The 24,177-nt window shown below is 56.4% G+C and overlaps 1 protein-coding gene across 3 annotated transcripts; it reads left to right on the top strand.

The window, feature by feature from the left end:
• The first annotated feature begins 5 nt into the window (after positions 1-5).
• Positions 6-23,632, top strand: SETD1B (SET domain containing 1B, histone lysine methyltransferase). Of its 3 annotated transcripts, none has more exons than XM_070386215.1 (17): positions 6-245; positions 735-922; positions 1,159-1,257; positions 1,904-2,174; positions 4,192-4,304; positions 5,248-6,486; positions 10,128-10,955; positions 11,416-11,677; positions 11,761-12,095; positions 12,182-12,287; positions 13,043-13,528; positions 14,840-16,096; positions 16,919-17,085; positions 18,558-18,689; positions 18,776-18,895; positions 18,980-19,117; positions 20,984-23,632. In XM_070386215.1, exons 2-17 carry the CDS (start codon positions 749-751, stop codon positions 21,155-21,157), a joined length of 5,901 nt encoding a protein of 1,966 aa, XP_070242316.1. In that variant the 5' UTR covers positions 6-245; positions 735-748; the 3' UTR covers positions 21,158-23,632. The 3 variants fall into 3 exon arrangements, with proteins under 3 accessions (XP_070242316.1, XP_070242317.1, XP_070242318.1); XM_070386216.1 differs by lacking the exon at positions 6-245 and adding an exon at positions 263-625; XM_070386217.1 differs by lacking the exon at positions 6-245 and adding an exon at positions 263-566.
• The last annotated feature ends 545 nt before the right edge of the window (positions 23,633-24,177 follow it).

The following is a 24,177-nucleotide window of genomic DNA, read 5'->3' on the forward strand; positions in this document are numbered from 1 at the left end:
TCCTTAGCGGTGTATTGTGGGATGTGCGGCTACTGGGAGCCGAGCCTCCGCCGCCAGCCGCCTCCCGGGCAGCAGCAGCAGCAGCAGCAGCAGCGGCGGCGGCGGCAGCAGCTCCGGGCCCGGCAGCCGCGGCGGCGGCGGCGCTCCCCCCTCCTGGCCCCCCGTCCGGCCGCTCCGGCCTCGGCTCCCGCGGGGGACACCATGTACTGGCTGGCGGCGCAGGGAGGCCGGCGCCCGGCGGGGATGTAAGCGCGGCTCGGGGAGGGAGAGGCCGCGGCCGGCAGCCGGGCGTCCCGAGCCCCCAGCCCCGGCCCCCGCTCCGGCCGACCGAGCGAGCGGGCGGGCGGCGCCAGGCCTGCCGGGAGCCCCGCGCCCGAGCCGGGCCGAGCGAGCGAGCGAGCTAGCGCCACGCCGGGCGGCCGGGCGGCCGGGCGGGCACCATGGGCCGGAGCCCGCGTCCTCCGGGTGCCCCGGGCCCCGCCAGTCCGCACCAGGGGCCCCCGGGAGCCCCTCGCAGCCGCTCCGAGACGGTGGCCGAGCGGGCGGGCGCCTAATTCTCCGGAAGGGTTATTCTCTCGCTCCATTCTTATTTTGGGGGGGAGCCAGCTCCTTTTGGGGCGCGCTGGTAAGGTGGGAGGGGGTGGGGGGCTGGACGATTTGATTCTTTAGCGTGTGTGTAGAAGCGGCCGCCGCCGCCGCCGCGGCGGAGACGACAACAACTTGCTCGTTTTCAGGTTGGGTTAACGGCATGGAGAACAGTCACCCCCCCCACCACCACCACCAGCAGCCCCCGCCGCAGCCCGGCCCTTCGGGCGAGAGGAGGAACCACCATTGGAGAAGTTACAAGTTGATGATTGACCCGGCTTTGAAAAAGGGGCATCATAAACTGTACCGCTACGATGGGCAGCATTTCAGCCTTGCGGTGAGTAGCCGGCGCGCCTCCCTGTCGGCTCCCCCCCCCCCGAGCCGTGCCGAAGAGATTGGGGGCTGAGTGGTCCGAGCGGCCCGGGGACCCCCCCTTCCTGACCACCCGGCCAACTGTCAGCCAGGTCCCTAGTCCTGGAGTTTGACAAGTGCCTGGAGAAGGGGGGGGTTCCTGTCCCTGACCCTGGGGAGTGGGACCAGCCCACCCACTCCGCCTCTCTTTCCTATCCACAGATGTCCAGCAACCGCCCGGTGGAAATTGTCGAAGATCCCCGGGTGGTCGGCATCTGGACAAAAAACAAGGAGCTGGAGCTGTCGGTCCCCAAATTCAAGGTAGGACCCCCTCCCCCGTATCCCGCGCCCCTCCCCCCCCCCTCCCCGAGTTCGAAAATAACGCCAGTCCTGACCTAGCCCAGCCGGATTCTGAGTTCCCGCCGTCCGGGGGCTGGGGAAGTTTTGGCGGGGAGGGGGAGGTTGCACAGAGAGGGGGTGTCCCCTCTCGGCTACAGTAAACAGAATAACACTCGGTGAAACTGTAATCAAGGAGCTGATACAGTGTCCTGCCCGCCCAGCTGGGGGCTCCGAGTACCCACCTGGCTCCTGCCAGCCCAGGAACTCGGCCCTGGGACCCGCCCCCCTTCCCGGCTTTGTGGTTTTAGGGGGACAGCTTCCTAGCCCGAGGGGTCGTCCCTGCCCTGGCAGCAGGAAGAAGAGGTCAGAGTTGGGGGCGGGGGGTGGGGAAAGAGAAACTGTTTCTTTTTCCCCTTTCCTTTCGAACCCAGAGAACTTCCACGTTCCAAACGATTTAATCCTCCGCTTCCCGGGCCCGCCCGCGTGCTTTCCCCCTCCCCCCCAATTTTTTTTTTTTTTTTTAATTTTTACCCTTCATTGTTTTCAAAGAGCGGGCGAGTGGCAAATGTTCTGCTTTCCCTTCGGTTTCAATGTTCTCCAAACTCCCTTCCCCCTCGTCCCCTGCCAGATCGATGAGTTCTATGTGGGCCCGGTGCCTCCGAAGCAGGTGACATTTGCCAAGCTGAATGATAACATCCGTGAAAACTTCCTAAGGGACATGTGCAAGAAGTATGGGGAGGTGGAGGAGGTGGAGATTTTGTACAACCCCAAGACCAAGAAGCACTTGGGCATTGCCAAAGTGGTCTTTGCCACGGTCAGGGGAGCCAAGGAGGCCGTTCAGCACTTGCATAGCACTTCGGTCATGGGTAATATCATCCACGTGGAGCTGGACACCAAAGGTGAGTGGAGGCCCGCTCAGGACAGCCACCGCCGAGGAGCCCCAAGACTTGTCAGTGTGACCCCCTTCTCTCCCAGGGCCCGTCTTGCAGTGTTGGGGAGCCCCTCAGTTTTCCTTGGGTACCTCCCTACAACCTTATTTTTCTTTTGCCCCCCTCTTGAGGGTAGAGTCACGTGGAGCTAAATGTGTTGTCTGTTGCTAGGAGACGGAACTGTAATTTACCAAATGTGCCGGTCCTTGGCCACTGCACCCCTAGGGACCACCTGGAGGCTTCCCCACTGCTGACACCCCCGTGGGCCCCTCTCGGAGCCCTGGTGGCCTGGGTTTAGGCAGTCCCCAGTGTTGCTGTCTGTGTTAGGAGAGGAGACAGGGTTTGTTTATTAGGGTGGGGGGGGGCCGCTGAGGGAAGAGCCAAAAAGCCGCTTTTAAATGTGCGAAGAGTAGGTCTCTCCACTAAAAAAGTCCTCCTAAGGGGTTAGGGAGTGCCCCTCCCCCTCTTGCCGCCCCCTCCCCCTGGAAGTGGGAACCAATCTGGGCCCGGAGTGTGGTTTCATTGATAATGTTCCCGATAGAGCTGGGCGGGCTGCTCTGGGTGTTCAAGGGTTGACACTGTGTCTTCCCTCCTCTCTCTTAAAGAGACAGCATCACCTCCCAGGCAGCAGAATCCCACTCTGCGCTCGCTCTGAGCCTCTGAGCGGCTGCTGGGAGAGCTGGGCTCTGGAAGCCATACCTCCCACCCTCAGGGTCCTGGGAGGCTTCTCCTCCGTGCTGACTGGGGGGCTTCCGGACCTCCAGGGCATCCCCTAAAGTTTGTCTGTGGCCGCTTAGAGTTCCTATAGAATATAGAAGAAAGTGTCAGGTGCTCTAAGGTCCAACCAGAGGTGACTGGGCAGACATTGTTGGGGTCTTTCCCACCTTCCCCCGCTGTGGGGGGGGTTCCCGGGGGACCCTGCCTGGGAGGGTTTAGGTGGGTAACTTCCAGGGGTTCTGTGAGCATGGGGTTTAGGGGCAACTGGGGTATACCAAACCTAAGACCTGAAAATCTAAATCTTCTTTTTTGCCTTTAATACATGTCAACTGAGTTTCTTAGTCTTTGCTGGGGGGTGTGGAGGGACGCTGCTCCTGGTTGGGCACAGTTACCCTATAAACTTTTGCCAAACCTGTCCCAGGCCTGAGCCTCCTCAGGGCACAGGCCACAGCCCCCTTCACCTCCCCTCCTTTTGTCTCTGTCAAGGGAGACCCCTTGGGTGGTGGCAGGCTTATCTTAAGGAACAGTCAGCCCTCACCAAAGTTGTAAAAAAAAAAAAAAAAAAGGCCCTTAGAGACTGCCACTAAGTTTGTATTTCAAGAAAGAGACCGGTAAAGAGTAGCTCAAGGAATGTGTCTCCTTTGCATATGTAAGCAGCTGCCTCAGAGGGCTCTATAAATATCGATAATCTGGCCCCCTGGTCTGTCAGAGGCCTTTCTCTGCTGGTGGGGGGCTGGGAATGGGGAGGAGCTAGGGTGGAGGGTTATCCAACAGGGGGACTGGGGACTGGGAGGAGGCTGTCAGTCCTAGAGTGCTTTTACAAACTCTGTCAGTCACCCAAGAGGGTTCACAACAAACTGTCACTTCTGTGTCACTGGGTCTCCTTTTCACTTGCTACTGGGCTCTGGCTGGTAGATGGGAAGGCAGAAGAACGGGGATTACCTGACTGTGGTAATGGCTGGCATGGCACAGGTGACAGGAAGGGGCTTTGTGGTGGGGGTGGCATGTCTATATTTGGGGGAGTCCCGGTGTCATGAGACATTAAATTCTTGAATCTCAGGATGAGAGAATCATACAGTTTAGCCGCTTCATTGAACAGATTGTACCTCCCGAATGAGGTACAAAGAGAGAAGTGGGAACTTGGTCAGGGTCACTCAGCTTCCCAAGGTGTGGGGTCCCAGGTACAAGGGGACCCACAAGGATGCCCACCTGTGGGGGCTGCCCCATCCTGGAGCCTCACTGAGGCTTCCCTCCCTTGCCTTTTCTACAGGGGAAACCCGCATGCGGTTCTACGAACTGTTGGTCACGGGCCGATACACACCCCAAACCCTGCCAGTGGGTGAGCTGGACGCTGTCTCTCCAATCGTGAATGAGACCCTGCAGGTGGGTGTGTGACCCCACCCCATCACCAGTTTCCCAGTGTGCACCCCCCACCCCACTTCACCAGCTCCAGCATGGGACACCAGGACCCAGGAGGGAAAGAAGCCTGGCTGTGCCCACCACAGCTTTCAGTGGGGTGCAGGGGAGGGTCCTGAAAGCCCTGTCTGCTGAAGCACCCTCTGGCTTGGCCCCTCACCCTTTCCCTGCACACGCTGGGATTACCACTGATCAGAGCCCACGTGCTTTCCACGCTGATCCTGAAACACTGCTGTGTTCAGGATCCTGTTGTCTGGTGTCCCATGGACCCCTCCGTTCCACGCCCCCACCCCCGCCAACGAAAGCCTGGTTCAGGGCTCTCCTTCCAGAGCAAGAATGACTCTTCCCTCCTTCCCCAACCACTGCCCCCCAGAACACCCACCTGGACCACCCTCTCGCAAGTGGACCACTCTCAGGAGTAGCTTTTACCAAGTGAAGAGTCTTTGCTTACTTGCTGATCCGCTGGGATGTCTATCAGGCACTTTACCATGTTACACTATTTAAAGCCTAAAATATCAAGAGGCTGGGGGAACAAGGTAGCCACCCCTCACTTCCATCGTTGGCCTCGGCTACCTCTGCCTGGAAGGTCTTTGATTTCTGACGGCCTGAGGCAGGAAGGAAATCCCAGTGTAAACCAAGACATCAGGGTCTTATCTTTACCCTGCTTCAGGGATTAGGAAAAACCCTCAAGGTTCTCTGAGGATAATTGGCTACCCCAAGATTAGAGAAGGTGAGGCCCATCCAGCTATTCTTCTTTAATCTCCCCTCCCCTCTCCGTTCACCATGCTGAGTGACCAGTTTGGCTCCGAGCTCCCCGGAAGATGGAGTGAGAGGGGAAAACAGTCCCATTCTAGTGCATGATTTCCCCCCCAGCGATCTCAGACCTTTCTCCCTCTTTCTCTCTTTCCAGCTGTCAGATGCCCTGAAGCGCCTCAAAGATGGTGGCCTGTCTGCAGGCTGTGGCTCCAGCTCGTCCTCTGTCACCCCCAATAGTGGTGGGACACCCTTCTCCCAGGACACAGCTTATTCCAGCTGCCGCTTGGACACACCCAACTCATACGGCCAGGGCACGCCGCTCACGCCACGCCTGGGCACCCCCTTCTCGCAGGACTCGAGCTATTCCAGCCGCCAGCCCACGCCCTCCTACCTCTTCAGCCAGGATCCCACAACGACCTTCAAGGCTCGGCGCCACGAGAGCAAGTTCACAGATGCCTACAACCGCCGCCACGAGCACCATTATGTCCACAACTCGTCTGCTGTCACTGCAGTGGCAGGGGCCACAGCTGCCTTCCGGGGTGCGGTGGACCTCCCATTCGGGGCAGTTGGCGGCAGTGGGGGCAGCAGTGGGCCCCCATTCAAGGCCCAACCACAGGATTCTGCCACGTTTGCCCACACTCCTCCGCCCACCCAAGCAACCCCTGCGCCCGGAGTCGCCTTCAAGTCAGCTTTCTCTCCGTATCAGACTCCTGTGCCCCCTTTTCCCCCGCCCCCTGAGGAGCCCACCACCACAGCCCCCTTTGGGGCCCGTGACAGTGGCGAGTTCCGAAGAGCACCTGCGCCCCCACCCCTGCCACCCGCCGAGCCCCTGACAAAGGAGAAGCCTGGCACACCGCCGGGACCCCCGCCCCCTGAGGCTAACAGCATAGAGCTGGGTGGTCGGCCAACCTTCGGCTGGAGTCCTGAGCCTTGTGACAGTCCCGGCACGCCTACGCTGGAGTCCTCGCCCGCAGGGCCAGAGAAGCCCCATGACAGCTTGGACTCTCGGATCGAGATGCTGCTGAAGGAGCAGCGCACCAAGCTGCCCTTCCTTCGGGAGCAGGACTCAGACACAGAGCTGCAGATGGAGGGCAGCCCCATCTCCTCCTCCTCCTCCCAGCTCTCCCCACTGGCCCCCTTTGGCGCTAACTCTCAGCCAGGCTTTCGAGGCCCTACACCACCCTCTTCGCGCCCCTCCAGCACTGGCCTGGAAGATATCAGCCCCACGCCACTGCCTGACTCAGATGAGGATGGTGAGCTTGATCTGGGCCTGGGGCCTCGGCCCCCACCCGAGCCGGGTCCCCCAGACCCTACTGGTCTTCTGGGTCAGACAAGTGAGGCGGCCTTGGACCTGGCTGGAGACAGGACCCCAACCTCAGAGAAGATGGATGAGGTACCACATAATGTTTGTCTGTCTGTCTGGGCTTGGTTTTGTCTGTCTTGTGACACCCTCTTTCCTCCCTGAGGATAACTACAACACACAAGCAACAGGGCCAGGAGAGCCAAAATAACAGGTCAAAAATAAAAAGAACGTGCAGAAAGCATCAGGGGCCGTGACTGAGCAGTTGGTTTGCCTCTGAGCTCCCTAGCAGCTTTGGCGAAAAGGGAAACTTGACCTAGATCTGTTGCTCTCCATGTTAGGTTATGGGAAGTTGAGACTTTTCTGGGGGATAAAGTCTGAATTGAGCTTCTTTGGTTGAAGTCTGAGATCCCAGAGAGTGTGGACAAGTGATGGTTTTGGGTCCCTTCCTCTGTTGGGTAGCTAAGGGCCTGGTCAAGACTAGTCCTGACACTCAGACAGTTACGGGGAAAGGGAGTAACCAGAGTGTTCTGCTGAGCTGGGTCAGGTGGGAACTCTGGAGCTCTGTCTCCTAGTACCTGGTGCCCTCTGAAGAGACTGGAAACCATGTGGGGCAAGGAGGGCATTGAAATTTACCTTCTCCCTCTCCTCTGACTCCAAGAGTTTCAGCAGGAGGGCCACAGCCAGAAGCAGGCAAAGCTGACCCCCCACCCACCCACCCTCTGCCTACCCACAGAGCTTCATTTGGGGTCTCTCTGCCCAAGCTCCATCCTCAGGGTTAGCATGAGGGATGCTGCCTGCCACATTCTCTTGTGGGGAGGATTAAGTCATCTTCCTTGGCTCTGTTCCTACCCTCTCCTGGTCCAGGCACCTGCCCTGGCCCTCCTGGAGACCTGCTTTGGAACTTGTGATCCTGAAAGGCATGAGCAGCCAGGAGCTTAGAGGGAGCTCTGTGCCCCTGTGGGTGGCGGGAGGAGGGGCCCTCCCTCCTTCCCAGGTCCTTTGATTAGGCCGATTTGGCTGCCTCAGGGAGGAACAGAGAGGACCTTGGCTTGCCTGGGAGGGGACTGCAGGTGGCCAGGGCCCCTGGGGGCCTCTAGGCTGATCTGGCAAGTGGTTTCTGGCGCTAAGGAGTTCAGGCAGGGAGAGTTGACAGGTGTTCAGAGGTGGGGGCGCTACTGGCTCTGCCATCCTCCTTTCTTCCCGAGGTTAGGGGATGTTTGTTTACCATGCTCACTTGCTGATTCAGGGCTAGGAAGCCTAGAGTAGCTGGAGAGAACGGGCTCTCCCGCCGGGTCACTGGAGGAAAGGAGAGACTGAGGCCCAGAAAGCTGTGGTCCGGGAAGCCCCGGGAGTACGGACAACCTCCAAGGTGGCCCTCGGGAGCCCCCTGCCGGCAGTCGGGAGAATGGCTCCCGGGCCCCGCCGGACCAAACCTAAGGGAATCCCAGCCTAGGCTGACCAGGCGGGAGAGCAGCGCGAGGGGGCACTCCCTATCTTCACAGAAGCTGGTGGTTAGAAGTTCTGGTTCCAGGCCTTAAGCCTTGAGCCTCGAGTCCCACCTCTGTCACTTACTGGTTATGTGACCTTAGGGAAGTCACTTTCCCTCTCTGAGTCTCAGTTTCATCATCTGTGAAATGGTGGGATAGTCAGAGTATCCGCCTCACGCCGTCTCGGCTTAAGTGAGGTGCTGCACGAGAAACTCCAGGAACAGCTCAAACTGATGCCCAAGGCTCAGCGGCTAGTTCCCACAGGTTCTCGCCCCCCGGACGTGGGAGGGGCGGAGGGAGGGGCAGGGCCTCGAGCTGGAGCGTGGACCCCGGTCTCCTTGTGATTGGCTGGCAGTGGGGCTGGGGTTAACCCTCTGCGTGCTGCGCCTGTCTCGCAGGGCGCTGTCCAGGACTGATCTGGCGCTGTCCCTGAGTATCAGGCTGCAAGCCTGCCAGTGCCTCCCTCTCAGCACGAATGTGGGACCCTGAGAGGCAGCGAGAGTGTGTGTGTCTGTAGAGGGGACAGAGTAACAGCCCGAGCGTCCTTCTGCTGCCGGAGATTTCGTTTTCCTTTTTTCCCAGTCCCTCCATATCCCTTTTCTCCCTCCCTCGCCTGTAGGTCTGACCTTTGACCTTCTAGCCTGCGTAGACCCCCCACCTCCTTAACCTTCAAATGCACTCCCTGTCTCTGGCAACCTACAAAGGCTCTGTCTCCCCAGATGGCACCTGAGCTACCTTTTCGCCTCTGGTCCTGACACAGGAGCCTGGGGGCAGTCCATTCCTCCTCTCCCAGCCCCTGTTCTGCCTTCTTGCTCCACCTCTACCCTGTGGACACCATGGCCTGCTCCAGTTCCAGGCCTGTGCACCCAGCTCCCCAAAGCCCCAAGTGTGAATGTAAAGAGGACCTCGCTATTTCACAGCCAAGTCACACTTGGCTCCCCCATTGACCTGGTACCGCTGTCCTGGATTCCCACGGCAGCCCCGACCCCTCACTCAGCAGGCACCCTGGGCTCCAATCTCAGCTGTTTCTGACCAGCGCCTCTTGGGCCAGTGATTTACGTGTGTCTCTCTGAGGGTGTTTTCTCACCTGTCAAAAGATTGGAATAGAGCCCTTCCTCATGAGATGATGGTACAGATAAGAAACATGAGACATTGTGCTCACAACACTCAACCCAACCACAGCCTGTACAAAAACTATGTGAACGGAATAATTAAGGAAAACATACAGACTTATCTCCTTTTCATGCACCCTGACTCCTGCTAAAGCTTCTCCTTCCCTTGCTTCTGTCACCTCTGCCAGGCCCTCTCTGCCACAGTGAAGACTGCAGGCCAACTGGGAATAAAGGCTGGTGAGCCACTTCCTGGTTGGAATCCAGGCTCCTTCTCAGTGGCCATGTAGCCTTGGGCAAGTTAAGCTCTCAGTGTTCAATTTTCTCATCAGTAAAATGTGATAAACACCTACGTTGCAGGTTTTCTGAAGGTTAGCTGAATGAACATACATAAAATGCTTAGAAAGGTGCCTGCCAATAGGACAGGCTACGTGCTGTGATAAGTTGTTTCAGTCATGTTTGACTTTTTACAGCCCCATAGACTGTAGCCCACCATACTCCTCTGTCCATGGGATTCTCCCAGCAAGAATATTGGAGCAGGTTGCCATTTCCTCCTCCAGCAGGGAAGGGCTATAGAAATGTTATTAACTATTAGTATTATCTTCTCTGAATACAAGTTGAAACAATCTTTCAAATTGAAACAGAATCTTTTTCCTTCTTCATGTCTCACTGCCCCCTTCTCTGCTTTCGTTTTCTTTGCAAAGGACTATATATTTCACATTCATCCTAGTCAGCCTTTGCCTTATCCCTCTAGAAGTTCAGCTCCAAGAGAGCAAGTTTGTCTGTCTTGTTCATCACCGTGTCCTCAGCACCTGGGACAATACCTGGTATACAGCAGGTGCTGAGCAAATGTTTGTTGAATGAACGAATGCATGAAGCTGCATGATAACCCCATGAGGCAAGTACTATGATGCCCAAGATACAGATGGGAAGACTGAGGCTTAAAGAGGTTAAATGACTTGCTCAAGGCCACACAGCTGGGATGGGAAGGGATGAGGATCAGGACTGCGGAAGCCATGTTGCTCACTAGTCTTGCAGAAGGCTGCTTCTCTGACCTTCTGGTGTTGGGAAGGGGAATCTGGGAGCCTGGCTTCCCAGGCTCCCCCTCACTTCTCTCCGCTTGCTCTCCCTGCAGGGGCAGCAGTCCTCAGGGGAGGACATGGAGATCTCAGACGACGAGATGCCCTCGGCCCCCATCACCAGCGCTGACTGCCCCAAGCCCATGGTGGTGACCCCAGGGGCCGGGGCCGTGGCAGCTCCCTCTGTGCTGGCCCCAACCTTGCCACTGCCCCCGCCCCCTGGCTTCCCACCACTGCCCCCGCCCCCACCCCCACCCCCACCCCAGCCCGGCTTCCCCATGCCCCCACCTCTGCCACCACCACCGCCCCCGCCACCCCCGGCCCATCCAGCTGTGACAGTGCCCCCACCACCCCTGCCAGCCCCGCCGCCTGGTGTCCCACCCCCACCCATTCTGCCGCCACTGCCGCCCTTCCCACCAGGGCTGTTTCCTGTGATGCAGGTGGACATGAGCCACGTGCTGGGGGGCCAGTGGGGCAGCATGCCCATGTCCTTCCAGATGCAAACGCAGATGCTGAGCCGTCTGATGACGGGCCAGGGCACATGCCCCTACCCCCCCTTCATGGCTGCCGCAGCTGCAGCCGCCTCCGCCGGACTGCAGTTTGTCAACCTGCCGCCGTACCGGGGCCCCTTCTCCCTTGGTAACACTGGCCCAGGCCGCGGGCAGCCCTGGCCACCCCTGCCCAAGTTTGACCCATCAGTGCCACCACCAGGCTATGTGCCCCGCCAGGAGGACCCGCATAAGGCCACTGTGGACGGCGTCCTGCTGGTGGTGCTCAAAGAGCTCAAGGCCATCATGAAGCGGGACCTGAACCGCAAGATGGTGGAGGTGGTGGCCTTCAGGGCCTTCGATGAGTGGTGGGACAAGAAGGAACGGATGGCTAAGGTGAGTGGGCAGCATGTCCCCTCGGTGGGGGGCGGGCAGGCCAGAGGCAGAGACCTGGCCAGGCAGCCTCTGTTGTCCCCAGGCACCTTAGTGGAAACACCACCACCCAGATCCCCCAAACAGAATAGTGTGTGTTATTTTGTGAAGCCAGTGTGTCGATGACACGTGTGTACTCACTGTGTGTTTCTCTTGGATTCCAATCTCCAAAACTCCAGTGCCCCTGCCATGTGTGGGCAGCCATAGTAACAGCTTCTCAGGTGAGGAAGTTGAGGGTCAGGGAAGCGGAGTGTGGCGCTGGGGGTGTCCTGAGTAGTGACATGAAATGCGGTAGGTTCCAGGAAAGGAAGTGCCCAGTTCGGGCATGACTGTCACTGTGGAAAGGATGGCAGGCTACTCGAGGGACAGGGTTGGTGGCCGTACTCTAACCACACTGACCTTCCCCTCCTCTCTCGCACCCCAGGCCTCGCTGACCCCAGTGAAGTCGGGTGAGCACAAAGATGAGGACAGGCCGAAGCCCAAGGACCGCATCGCCTCTTGCCTGCTGGAGTCCTGGGGCAAGGGCGAGGGCCTGAGCTACGAGGGGCTGGGCCTGGGCATCGGGCTGCGCGGGGCCATTCGACTGCCCTCCTTCAAGGTCAAGAGGAAGGAACCGCCAGACACAGCCTCGTCTGGTGACCAGAAGCGGCTGCGCCCCTCCACCTCCGTGGATGAGGAGGACGAAGGTGGGGCCTTGCCGGGTGCTGGGACTTCCTCCTTCCCTACGCGCCCCCACCTGGCTCTGACCGCCCGCCCTCCCTCCCTGCAGAGTCTGAGCGTGAGCGGGACCGGGACATGGCCGACGCCCCCTGTGAGCTCGCCAAGCGGGACCCCAAGGGCATGGGCGTGCGGCGGCGGCCAGCCCGGCCCCTGGAGCTGGACAGCGGCGGGGAGGAGGACGAGAAGGAGTCGCTGTCGGTGTCGTCTTCCTCGTCAGCATCCTCGTCCTCGGGCTCCTCGACCACCTCACCCTCGTCCTCAGCCTCTGATAAGGAGGAGCGAGAAAGCACGGAGGAGGAAGAGGAAGGGGAGGGGGAGGAGGAGGGGGAGGAGGGCCCCAGGAGCCAGATCTCCTCCTCCTCAACCTCATCCATGTCAGATAAGGTATTGTTTGGGCTTGGGGAGGCCTGGGGAGCCGGGCCAGGCGAGGGAGCCCTTCGGCTCACCTGTCCAGCATCCGTCTCCCCTAGGATGATGATGATGAAGACAGCGACGACCGGGATGAGTCTGAGAATGATGACGAGGACACAGCCCTGTCAGAGGCGAGTGAGAAGGAAGAAGGGGACTCAGATGGAGGTGAGTGTGGCTTCTGGCCCAGCCCAGGGTCCCTCTGCAGAAAGCAGAGCCTGCACAACAGTCAGCAGTACTGAAGGGGTAGGATTTCTTGACTATGAAGTGTGAAGTCATTAAAACACAAACACAGCCTGCCGTGTAATTCCTTTTTAATGAAATGTCCAGGATAGGTCAGTCCACAGAGATAGAGAATGAGATGGTTGGATGGCATAACAGACTCCATGGACATGAGTTTGAGCAAACTCCAGGAGATTGTGAAGGACAGGGAAGCCTGGTGTGCTCCAGTCCATGGGGTCGCAAAGAGCAGACACGACTGAGCGACTGAACAACAGTAGAGACAAAGAGTAGACTAGTGGTTGCTGAGGTCAAGTGGTGGGGATAGAGGGGTGATAGCTGAAAGGAACGGGCTGCTTCTTGAGCTTGTGAAATTTCTATCTTTGGGACACGATAGAAATGTCAGTTGTCCACATTGTGAAGGTGCTAAATACCACCGTGTCATCTACCCTAAGATGGTTAGGTTTATGTTATGTGGATTTCACCTCTGTTGGAAAAAAACAGATGATGGTGAGTTAACACACACACACACACACACACACACACACACCCCTCCACACACACACACACCCCTCCACACACACCCCTCCACCTACCTGAGGGACACGTTCACCCCAGTGCCTCCTGTTTTGAGCCCTTTGGTGACGCCTCTGGCTGGGGCACAGCAGATAATAACAGGGCCCTTGCCCGTGTCCCCCATGCAGAGGAGACGGTGAGCATCACCACCTCCAAGCCTGGAGCTGAGTCCTCCAGTGAGAGTTCTGAGTCATCTGACTTCGCATCAAGCTCCGAGTCCTCTTCATCATCATCCTCAGAAGATGAAGAAGAGCTGCCAGCTGGGGAGGATGAGGAAGAGGAGGAGGAGGAAGGGGAGGCAGCTGCAGACGAGAGCATGGCTCCCACTGCTCCTGATGAGGACTTTGAGAATGAAGTGGTCACAGGAGCACCCACAACGGAGTCACAGGGCCCAGAAGAGGAGGTGGACATTGAGGCTGAGGACGAGGCCCCTAAGGAGCGGACCCCGATGCTGGAAGAGCCCCCCTTGCCTGTGAGTGTCGAGGAGCTGGCTGGCTGCAAGGAGCCCCCCGGGGAACCAGGCCTGAACCAGGAAGGGGCCAGGTTGCTGTCTCCAGAACCCCCTGCAGGAGAGATGGAGGCCCGGCCCCTGCCATCCCCAGAGCCTACCCCAGGTAATACTTGCAGCCCATGGGAAGGCGGTGGGAATAGAAACAAGATGTCTTTAACCATCAGAATGAACCAGGGCTCCTTTGTGCCATCACTTAAAGTTACCAAGTAATTTCCTTATCTGTAAAACGGGATCAATGGATGGTGCTTCCCCCGTAAGGTCATATGGGAGGATGGAGCGAGATGACTTGCCACTACGAAGCTGGGTACCTGTTAGACCCCAAAGGCAGGTCTGCTGCTGTCACCATTCCTCACTGTATTTCCCTGGGGTCTAGTCCTTGGACTGCTAGTCCCATGAGATGCTCCCAAAAGAGGTGTGGATGTGTATGGTCTTTTAGTGATAGGCAGGCAGAGAAGGCTTCTGGGCCCTGGGCACCTATCACCAGAAGGGTGCTGGGTGGGTTAAAAGGGGCTGTGGGCACTGCCCCCTCCATCATCTTGGTGGAGCTGCACAAAGCATGTGAAAGGCTCTGGCAGTGCCGTCCAAGAGAACTTTGTACAGCAATCAGCATGTTCTCTCTGCCCTGTCCAGCCCCATAGCCACTAGACACAGCATTGTTAAGAGCTTGAGAAAGGGGGAGAGTGCCGCTGTGGGACAGAATTTGTAATGTTGATTAATTAAGTTAACATAAACTACTATATGGGGTCACACAGAGTCGGACACGACTGAAGCGACCTAGCAGCAGCAGCAGCAGAAACTACTATAGCCACACGTGGTTAGTTGGTACCTCTAATAGTCCTTAAGGAGAGCAACCCGTTGTATTTTGTTTAAGTTTTTTATTTGGCTCTAGAACCACAGATTTTTGCAAATTGTTAAACGTATTTATAAAGCCTCTATTTTTATCTCCTTTATAGTTTTAGGAACTGATAATAACAACAGTGGACCAAAATGGGCAAAAATATCATCCCTCCTGGAGCTTACGCTCAGGGCAGGTTGATAGATGACAGCTGATAATTTAGAAAACATACTAGGTGACAGTGGAGAGAAACGCTAGGAGAAAACCTTAAAGGCTCTGACAAGTCGTGTAGAAAAGGGACTTGTTTAATTTTATTCAATAGCAGAGGTCATTTTCTTGGTCCATGGTATGTTCCTTGCTCACCGGAACACCATTCTAAAGACAGTGTCAAGGGCGCCAGCTGGGTCTCCTGCATCTTTGATTGATTCCCACCAACATTTCTCAAATCCTGCTGTGTATCTAGGAATCTAGAGGGTGCGAGTGCATACCCAGAGAGGTGTCCAGGGTACAGTAGGGTAGCATGAGGAGGGGCCGTTTGAGTCAATAACTAAGGTCTGCTTTCTGCCTGCTGCTCTGCAGAGGACAACCTGGAAGCGGAGCCTGAGGCCCCGGCACTGCTTTCTTTACCGCTGCAGCCACCATTGCCGCCGCCTCGACCGCCCCGGCCACCCAGCCCACCACCAGAGCCCAAGACCCCAGACCCCCCACTCCCATCCGTCCCTCTGGAGCCTCCCCCCCATGAGGAGCAGCCCCCACGTACTCCGAGCCTCTGTGGCAGCCTGGGCAAGTCCCAGAGCGCCGAGGCGGTGCCGGCCACGCCGAGTGGGGAGCCCTTACCGACGGCGGGCAGTGGCGGCCTGGCCCTGAGCTCCCCGCAGCTGCCCGGTAGCCCCTTCTCCTACCCATCCCCATCCCCCAGCTTGAGCAGCGGGGGCCTCCCAAGGACACCTGGCCGGGACTTCAGCTTCACACCCACCTTCCCCGAGCCTGGGGGCCCCCTACTTCTGCCTGTCTGCCCCCTCCCAGCTGGCCGGCGTGACGATCGGTCTGGCCCCCTGGCCTCCCCGGTGCTCCTGGAGACAGGCTTGCCGCTTCCTTTGCCCTTGCCCTTGCCCCTGCCCCTGGCGTTGCCCGTACCTGTCCTGCGGGCCCAGTCGCGGGCCCCCACCCAGCTGCCCCCTCTGCTGCCTGCTCCACTGGCCCCTTGCCCACCCCCCATCAAGAGGAAGCCGGGCCGGCCCCGGCGATCCCCGCCAGCTGTGCTCACCTTGGATGGGCCTTTGGTCCGACCGCCAGGAGGGGCCGCCCTGGGCAGGGACCTCCTGCTTCTGCCAGGCCAGCCACAGACCCCTGTCTTCCCCAGCACCCATGATCCCCGGACCGTGACCCTGGACTTCCGGAACGCGGGGATCCCAGCCCCCCCACCACCCTTGCCCCCCCAGCCCCCTCCACCCCCACCTCCACCACCTGTTGAGCCCACCAAGCTGCCCTTTAAGGAGCTAGAGAACCAGTGGCCTTCTGAGGCCATACCTCCGGGTCCCCGTGGGCGTGACGAGATCTCCGACGAGTTCATGGCCAAGGTGCGGGGGTCCTGGCGCCGGCCACCGAAGAAGCGCCATGAGGACCTGGTGGTCTCAGCCTCGCCCGAGCTCTCGCCACCGCAGCCTCTCTTCCGGCCCCGCTCAGAGTTTGAGGAGATGACCATCCTCTATGACATCTGGAATGGTGGCATTGACGAGGAGGACATCCGCTTCCTGTGTGTTACCTACGAGCGGCTGCTGCAGCAGGACAACGGCATGGACTGGCTCAACGACACGCTCTGGGTCTACCATCCCTATATCCTGCCAGGTGGGGCGGGGGCCACACCTCCCTCTCTGGGCGGCATCTCCTACGAGGGCGCATGTCACCACCACTTGTGGATGGTGTCTGTGTGTTGGTGCCACACCAGGCTCTGTATGGAGTCATCTCTGCCTTGTGCACCAGAATTAAGAGATCTTGGGGCCAAACGTAACAACGTGATTGTACAACATAACAGAAGCAGGGGCTGACAGAGGGCTCACTCTTCCTGGCTCCCCCTCATCAGCTAATTTAATTTTTCCAACAGCCTAGGGAGGTGGGGGCTGTTATTATTCCCATTTTACATAGGAAGAAACTGAAATTCAGAGAGGTTAAGTTACCTGCCCAAAGTCATGCAGCTATAAAGTAACTGAGTGGAGATTTGAACCCAGGTAAACCTGGCTCCAGAATCTGGGCTATTAATCACAATGCCCCCATAGTCAGTTGTTAGCACAACCCAGTGAAGTTGGTGCTATCTTTATCCCTGCTGTACCAAACTAATATACTGAACATTTATTCTGTGTCAGGAGCTCTACTCAGCATCTGTAATCATTCCGAGGGTGTCATAATTATCCCATTTTGCATATGGGGAAACTGAGGCAGAAGGTGGATAAGAAACACACTCAGGACCATGCAGCTAGGTACCTGACAGAGTTCTAACCACAGTGGAGTTGGGCAGTGGGCAGCTTTAGGGAGGTGGCCTAAGTGTGGGTGGTAGAGCTGGGTGTCATCAGCGTCCTGGAGATGGGTCTGAGGGTAAGGCCAGGTCTGGGAAGATGGGGCTCTCCAAGAATGTCCATGTGGCCCTTGACCCACACCCACCCACCAGCCTCTCTTCAGCTAAGAAGAAGAAACGGGACGACGGCATCCGGGAGCACATGACGGGCTGTGCCCGCAGTGAGGGCTTCTATACCATCGACAAGAAGGACAAGCTCAGATACCTCAACAGCAGTCGTGCTAGCACCGACGAGCCCCCCACGGACACCCAGGTAGGGCCATCAGGTGCCCACCCACCCAGGAGCCTCCCAGGCTGGGCAATGGGTAGGGGCCCTCCTGGAAAGGGTGCCAGGCAGCCAGGGCAGTTGTGGAACCAGAGGCCTGGCTCACGGTGCCATCCCCCTGGGTGCTCAGGTGTGAGATGTGAGGCGAGGTGAGCGGCGGGCAGGGAAGCGATTGTGAAGGGTCTTTGTCAGGGATGTGAACAGTGTTGAATTGCATCTCCAGAAGTTAGCTTCATCTTTGTTTTAATTCAGCAAATAAATTGGGTAGGTTGGGTGTGGGGGGCTGTGTGGGGAAAAGTGAATGCCTTTGAAAAACTTAGCAGGATCATTAGAACATTAGAAAGTCTAATGGATGGGACTGGGGGCTGACTGGAGGCAGAATGGCATGACGCTGCTGGGTCCGGCCTGGGGCACTGGGTAACTGGATGCCAATCACAGAGGTGAGAGGGAAAGTGAGACCGTTGTGTTGGGACAGCTTCAGTTCTGGGGTTTATGGAACATCCAGGTAGTGAGGTCAGGTAGACAGTTAGATGTATGGGTACAGTATAGAGCCTGGGAGGGGTACTTCCGGTTCGAGGATTTAAATTTAGGCATTATCAGGATGGAAGCGTTAACCAAAGCCCGCAGCAGGGATGAGCTGACCCAGGGAGAGCACCTGGAGGGGAATGAAACTCCCAGGTATTAATGATGGGGACAGGACCAGGAAAGCCAAGAGAGGGAAGGGATGCAAGGGTGTTGGGAGGAGTTGTGATTTCAAATGAAAGCCATGGGTTATTAGGGTAGGTAAGTACTCAACAGCTTTACTTTTTAAAAAATCATGTATTTATTTATTATGTTTGACTGTGCTGGGTCTTTGTTGCTATGAAGGCTTTTTTGTAGTTGTGAGCAGGGTGAGCGCTCTAGTTGTATGCTCAGGCTTATTGCTGTGGTGGCTCGTTGCAGAGCACAGGCTCTAGGGTGTGTGGGCTTCAGTAGTTGTGGCACATGAGCTCAGTAGTTGCGGGTCCTTGGCTCAGGCTCAGCAGCTGTGGCACAAGGCCTTAGTTGCTCCATGGCATGTGTGATTGAACTGTGTCCCCTGCATTGGCAGGGGAACTCTTTACCACTGAGTCACCAGGGAAGTCCCTGATCACCATCGTCTGTCCAAGAAGCAGAGATGCTTCAGATCTGTAATTGAGAAGAGAAAAGATGACAGGAGTGAAGTGGATGCTGTTTTGTTACATTTAAGATTAGAGGAACTTGAGCACGTTCAGATTCTGACAGGAAGGAACCAGGTGGAGGAGAGGTGGCGATTAGGACAGGACAGGCATAGGTGTGCCCAGAGCAAGGAAGCTGGGGCCACAGAGCTTAGAGTAGGGTCGCCAAGGACAGCGGGACACAGGTACCGTGGTCTGTGAGGCCAGGTCCCCCAGACGGCCACACTCCTCTCTGATCTGTCACCCGCCGCCCCACCCTCGCAGGGCATGAGCATTCCCGCGCAGCCGCACGCCTCCACACGGGCAGGCTCCGAGCGGCGATCTGAGCAGCGGCGCCTGTTGTCCTCCTTCACTGGCAGTTGTGACAGCGACCTGCTCAAGTTCAACCAGCTCAAGGTGAGGCCAGACCCCACCTGGGGAAGCCGGGGTAGCCCTGGGACCGAAGGCCATGACTCTCACCCGCATCTCCGTCCCTCCCCTAGTTCCGGAAGAAAAAGCTCAAATTCTGCAAGAGTCACATTCACGACTGGGGCCTGTTCGCCATGGAGCCCATCGCGGCCGACGAGATGGTTATCGAGTATGTGGGCCAGAACATCCGCCAGGTAAACACTGCCGGGCAGGACAGGTGTGGGAGCCAGGCCATGGCTAGCCCCGCCCCACCCAGACTGAGGCCTCTTCCTGGCCAGGTGATCGCGGACATGCGGGAGAAACGTTACGAGGACGAGGGCATCGGTAGCAGCTACATGTTCCGGGTGGACCACGACACCATTATCGACGCCACCAAGTGCGGCAACTTCGCGCGTTTCATCAACCACAGCTGCAACGTGAGTGTGCGGCTCGGGGCCACGCCCCCGGGGGCGTGCCGCGAGGACCTGGAAGCCGCTGGCACAGGAGCCAGCATGGCCTCCTTTCCAAGCATGGGGCCGAGGACGGGGGGCTCAGGAGGGAGGACGCAGTGTGATGCCTTGTCTGAGGAGCCCTTCTCCTCTGACCTTCAGTTTTCCCGTCTGTCAAATGGCCCTAATGAGACCAGAGGTGTACCTGACACGGTCCATATAGTTGATAATTGCAGAGTTCCTTCTCCCTGCTGGGTTTTTTCTATGCCTCTGCGGTTAGTGCTGGCCAGTAGAAGTTTCTACAGTGAAGGAAGTACTCTGCATCTTTGCTGTCTGCTCCTGTACACATGAGGTACTGAGCACTAGAAATGTGGCCAGTGTGGCTGAGAAACTGAGTCTTAAATTAACTTAAAGAGACACACAGGGCTAGTAACAGCTGACATGGCATGTCTGGGGTGTTGGAGTGGATGTTGATATCAAGGTTGGTTGTCTCATGGAGACAAGCACAGGGAGCTTCAGATGGGAGGTCAGGTACTGCTGATTGTGGGTCAAGTCTTGTTTGGCATTGCTATTTAGTGAGTGACCATGGACAGGTTACTACTTGTCCAGCAATAGTTACAAGTTGCTACTTCAGTTTCCCAAGCTATAAAACTGGGATGATCACAGTCCCTTCTCATAGGTTGTTGGGAGGACCAAGAGGGTTACTGAGCACAGGCCTGTGCAGACACAGTGGGCTCCCAGCACATGCCAGCTCACAGCATGGTGACTTGTCATTCCCTGGGGCCAGTGGGGACTTTGCTGAGAGTCTCCTGTGAAAGCCTGAGGGATGAGAGGGAATTACCTGGGTGTAGGAGTGATTGAAGTGAAGCCTGGGGCAGGGAGGGAGAGAGAACACCTCTCCAAGGGGCAGAGAAAAGGAGGTTGGCAGGGTGGCTGGTGGCTGGGTCACTCAACCTTATAGGCAGAGCTGAAAACTTTCTCTAAAAACTGAGGCAGGCTACTGACTGGGGGGTGACAGGATTTGCTGTCCTTTTGGAAAGACTTCCCTGGCAGTTGGGGCAGGAGTGGAATTATTCAGAGCAGAGACAGGCAGCGGGGACTTACTGGAGTCCAGGCCCATGGTGGCAGAAGTGAGAGCCCCTATAGATGGAACCTGCTGAGTGTGGTAGGCCAGATCCAGCCTGCTGGAGGGGAGGTGAGGCAGGGGAGGGATGCTTGGGGGACTGGGTGAGTGGAATGGCCACTCCCTCAGTTTGAATTCACTGAGCCAAAGATGTCTCCTTGAGCTGTCAAAGTGGATATCAAGCAGGAAGTTGGATCTGGGGTTCTGCAGCACAGGCCAACCTTTTTGTAAAGGGCCAGGGAGTAAACGTTTTTGGCTTTATGACCCAGACCATCTCACAGCTGCTAAACTATCATTGTAACAAAGGCAGCCACAGGCAGTATGTAATAAATGAGGGCAACTGTGCCAATAAAACTTTATTTGCAAGAGCAGGCAGCTGGGGGGTGGAGTTTGCTGATCCCTTCTCTAGAGCTGTGAAGTAGGGCCTGGGCTAGAAATATAAATTTGGGGTCATCTACGGTATAAAAGAAAATTGAATATTTCCCTAGGAAATAATTCGTTTTTATTGCAATCATCATGCTCATTTAACCTCAGAGGCTAGGGGTCTTTCTCTGCCCGATGTGGGAGCCGAGGCTGAGAGCAGGTGACCAGTGGGCACTGGGGTTGTGGGGCCAGGGCGTCAGGCCTTGAGCATGGGGTTCGGTTGAGTTTCAGGGTATGCAGTCCGCGAGGGCCTGGTTGGGGGCCCAGGTAGGTCAGCTCACCCTCCCCTACTCCCATCCCACCCACAGCCCAACTGCTACGCCAAGGTGATCACGGTGGAGTCACAGAAAAAGATCGTCATCTATTCCAAGCAGCACATCAACGTCAATGAGGAGATCACCTATGACTACAAGTTCCCCATCGAGGACGTCAAGATCCCCTGCCTCTGTGGCTCTGAGAACTGCCGGGGGACCCTCAACTAGGCCGGCACCCGGGGTTGTCAGCCACCCCGGCTCCCAAGCGTGGACCCCGGCTCTCTGGGGCCGGGTCCCATCCCCCACCCCCATTTCAGGTGCTGTCCCTCTACCCAGTGGCCGTGCCAGGGCCTGGCGCCCCCAACACTACCCCCCAGGTCCCACCGCAGCTCCGGCCCCTCAGTGGGAAAGGGCTTCTCTGTCTCAGCCCGTGTCTCCTTCATTTTTTTTTTAAATGCTCCTTTTGGGACTTTGGTTTAGCTCTGGTGTAAATGTCTTCCCCCACCTTCTCCCCTTCATCCACCTCTTTCCCTCTGTGTTTTCTCATCCTGTCCTGCCCCGTCAGCCTCTTCCCATGAATGCTGCTATGTTGTTCTGTCTTCTCCTTTTCTTTTCTTCCTCTTCATAAGAAAAGACATTTTTAACCGTTGAAATGTGAAAGCAGAATCAGAGAGTGGGGACCCCCAGCGGGGGCTGCAGAGGCCTCGTTTGATTGTGCGTCGGCCCAGGCCCACGTTCTGGAACCCTCCAGGCCTGGGCGCCAGGCCAGGTGCTGCAGAGGAGGGGGTCAAGCCAGGCGGCTCTGACCTCAGAACACTACGGAAGGCCCCCTCTCTGCTGGCGGACTCAGTGAGAAGAAGACCCCCCTCTTTCCCATCCCCTCCTCAGTCTGTTCCTTCCCCAGCAGCCTGGGGGTGCCTTCCCCCCGCCACACACGCCCTCCAGCAGACCCTGGTGGAGCCAAGCTGGCCCCAGGCAGGAGTTTCCCCTCTGGGGCTCTCCATGCTACCCCACACCTGCCATCCCCAAAATCTTGGGTTCAATGTTTACTTTCTCATTCAAATGCCAGCAACGAGGGAGCCTCCAGGAGGCCCCAGTGTGGGCAAGGGGTGCTGGAAGTGGGGTATTTACTCTCTCCGGCTCTCACCTTCACCCAGGGGGAGAGATACACCTCCCAGGGAAGGCGGGTCCCCCAGTCCCGCCACTACGGGTGTCTGACCGAATGCGTGTGGCATTTTTTTTTTAATTTGCTTATAAGCTTCACCTGCTCGCCCCCAGCCCATAGAGCCTGACTCACCCTGCCAGCAAGCCCTCACCCCAGGAAGCCAAGAGCATATTTATTTTCGGAGTGAGAAGGTGTATTTCTCCCAGAGAAAGGAAAATCTTGGAAAAGATTTAAAAACTCACAACTAAGTCTGATAGTTTTTTTTTTTAACCCTTTACATCATTCTCTTCCAAGTTCCTTTCCATGGATTTTTTTTTTTTTTCTTGTGCGTGTATAAAATCAAAACGAAGGGAAAAAAAAAATAGGTTTTTGAAGTTCAGAACCGACTTCTGTACATAGGCTGCCATAAAGGACTTTTTCTCGGGAACATTGTTTCTTGTAGAAACACGTGGGAAGACTTTTTTGCTTATTTCTTTGTACTTCCAAAAAAACCCACACACACACACACACACACACACACAAAACAAGTCCCCCGCACCCCAGAAAGCAAAGCAGGCGTGTAAATAATTTATGGAAAGTGACTGCTGTGACCAAGAGTCATCCTCAGCAAGACGGGAGCGCTCCCGGTGGGGCCGCACCACCCTGCGGATGCAGGCCCGGAGCCTCTGGTATCTCAGCTTGTGTCAAGCTTGTTATCATGTAAATTCTGTACAAAGAATTGTTATTTTTTTCTCTCTTTTTTTTTTTGTCGTTGGTGGTTTTGTTGTGTTTTTCTTTTTTTTTTTTAAATTTCTTCACCCCAACCCCTCTCTGAGACTATGCCCACTGGTTTCAAGGTCGATGAAATTGGTGGCATGAAGACACAGAAAGGGACCTGGGTACAGCGGCAACCTTCTCTTCCTTTTGCGGTTTTCTGCCTCATTGTGCAACTGAGGAAATATTTATTTTTCATATGAGGAAATGTGTAGTTTGTAGAGATGGCTGATTTAAGTTACTTCTGCAGTCCCCAAGGGGCTGGCTTCAGTCTATCCCCTCCTCCCATAAAAGAAGTGGAGGTGGGGGATGTGAGGAAACCAGGGTCCGGGGTCCTGCCTCACCCCTCACCCTGGCCTCACCTTGCCCAACCAGCCTTCCCTAAGGGCAAGTAAGGGCCTGGGCCCTCCCTGTCCGCAGGAACCCCTGTCCCGCCCCTGAAGTGGCTTGCGATAGCCAGAAATGTGTCAGGTCATTTTTCTTTCAATGCCTTCATTTTCACTGAACAAACTTGCTTTTCAAGAGTTGGGGGTTTCTGCTTTTTCTTTTTCTTGTCCCTCCCTCCCTCTTTCCTCCAGCCAAGAAGAGAATCCATAAGTTTTAGGGATGTTTGTGCATATAGACTCTCATCGTATGTAACTTGTTTTGAAGAGAAGTGTTTCCGTTGTGGGTGTGTCTTGCTGTAAATATTTGTTCATATTTTTGTGAATTCAATACTATGTACCATTGTATTATAGTAACTTTTATAAAGCAAACCATAAATATACTGACTTTTCTTACAGATACGCCGTCTCTCTTGCTCTCCTGTCTGTCTGTCCTCCTCCTTTCTGTAGGGGGCATACCACGCTCACAAGGAGTGGGTGCTTACTGGGCTGGGGGTTAGGGTTTGATCCCTGGTCCAGGGAACCAAAGTTTGCATGTTACAACTAAGAGTTCACGTGCCAAAACTAACACCCAGCATGAAAGTCGCTCAGTCGTGTCCAACTCTTTGTGACCCCAGGGTCCATGGAATTCTCCAGTCCAGAATACTGGAGTGGGTAGCCTTTCCCTTCTCAAGGGGATCTTCCCAAGCATCCCCCCCTTCCCAAAAACAACTTCCTTAAAAAAAGAATAAAGGTTATGATAAAGAAAAAATAGCTAGGAGAAGGGGGAGTCAGGGGGAAGGAAATTAAATTTTAAATAGGATGGTCAGGGAAGCCCACTTACCTGACGTGAACAAAGCACAAAGGAGATAAGGGAGTCAGCCCTGTGGAGATCTCGGGGAAAGGTGTCTGAGGCGGAAGGAACAGTGAGTGCAAAGTCCTGCGGCAGGAGCCTGCCTGGTGTGTTT

The sequence above is a fragment of the Bos mutus genome, chromosome 17 (assembly GCF_027580195.1).
Source record: "Bos mutus isolate GX-2022 chromosome 17, NWIPB_WYAK_1.1, whole genome shotgun sequence".
In the NCBI taxonomy this organism is placed as follows: domain Eukaryota; kingdom Metazoa; phylum Chordata; class Mammalia; order Artiodactyla; family Bovidae; genus Bos; species Bos mutus.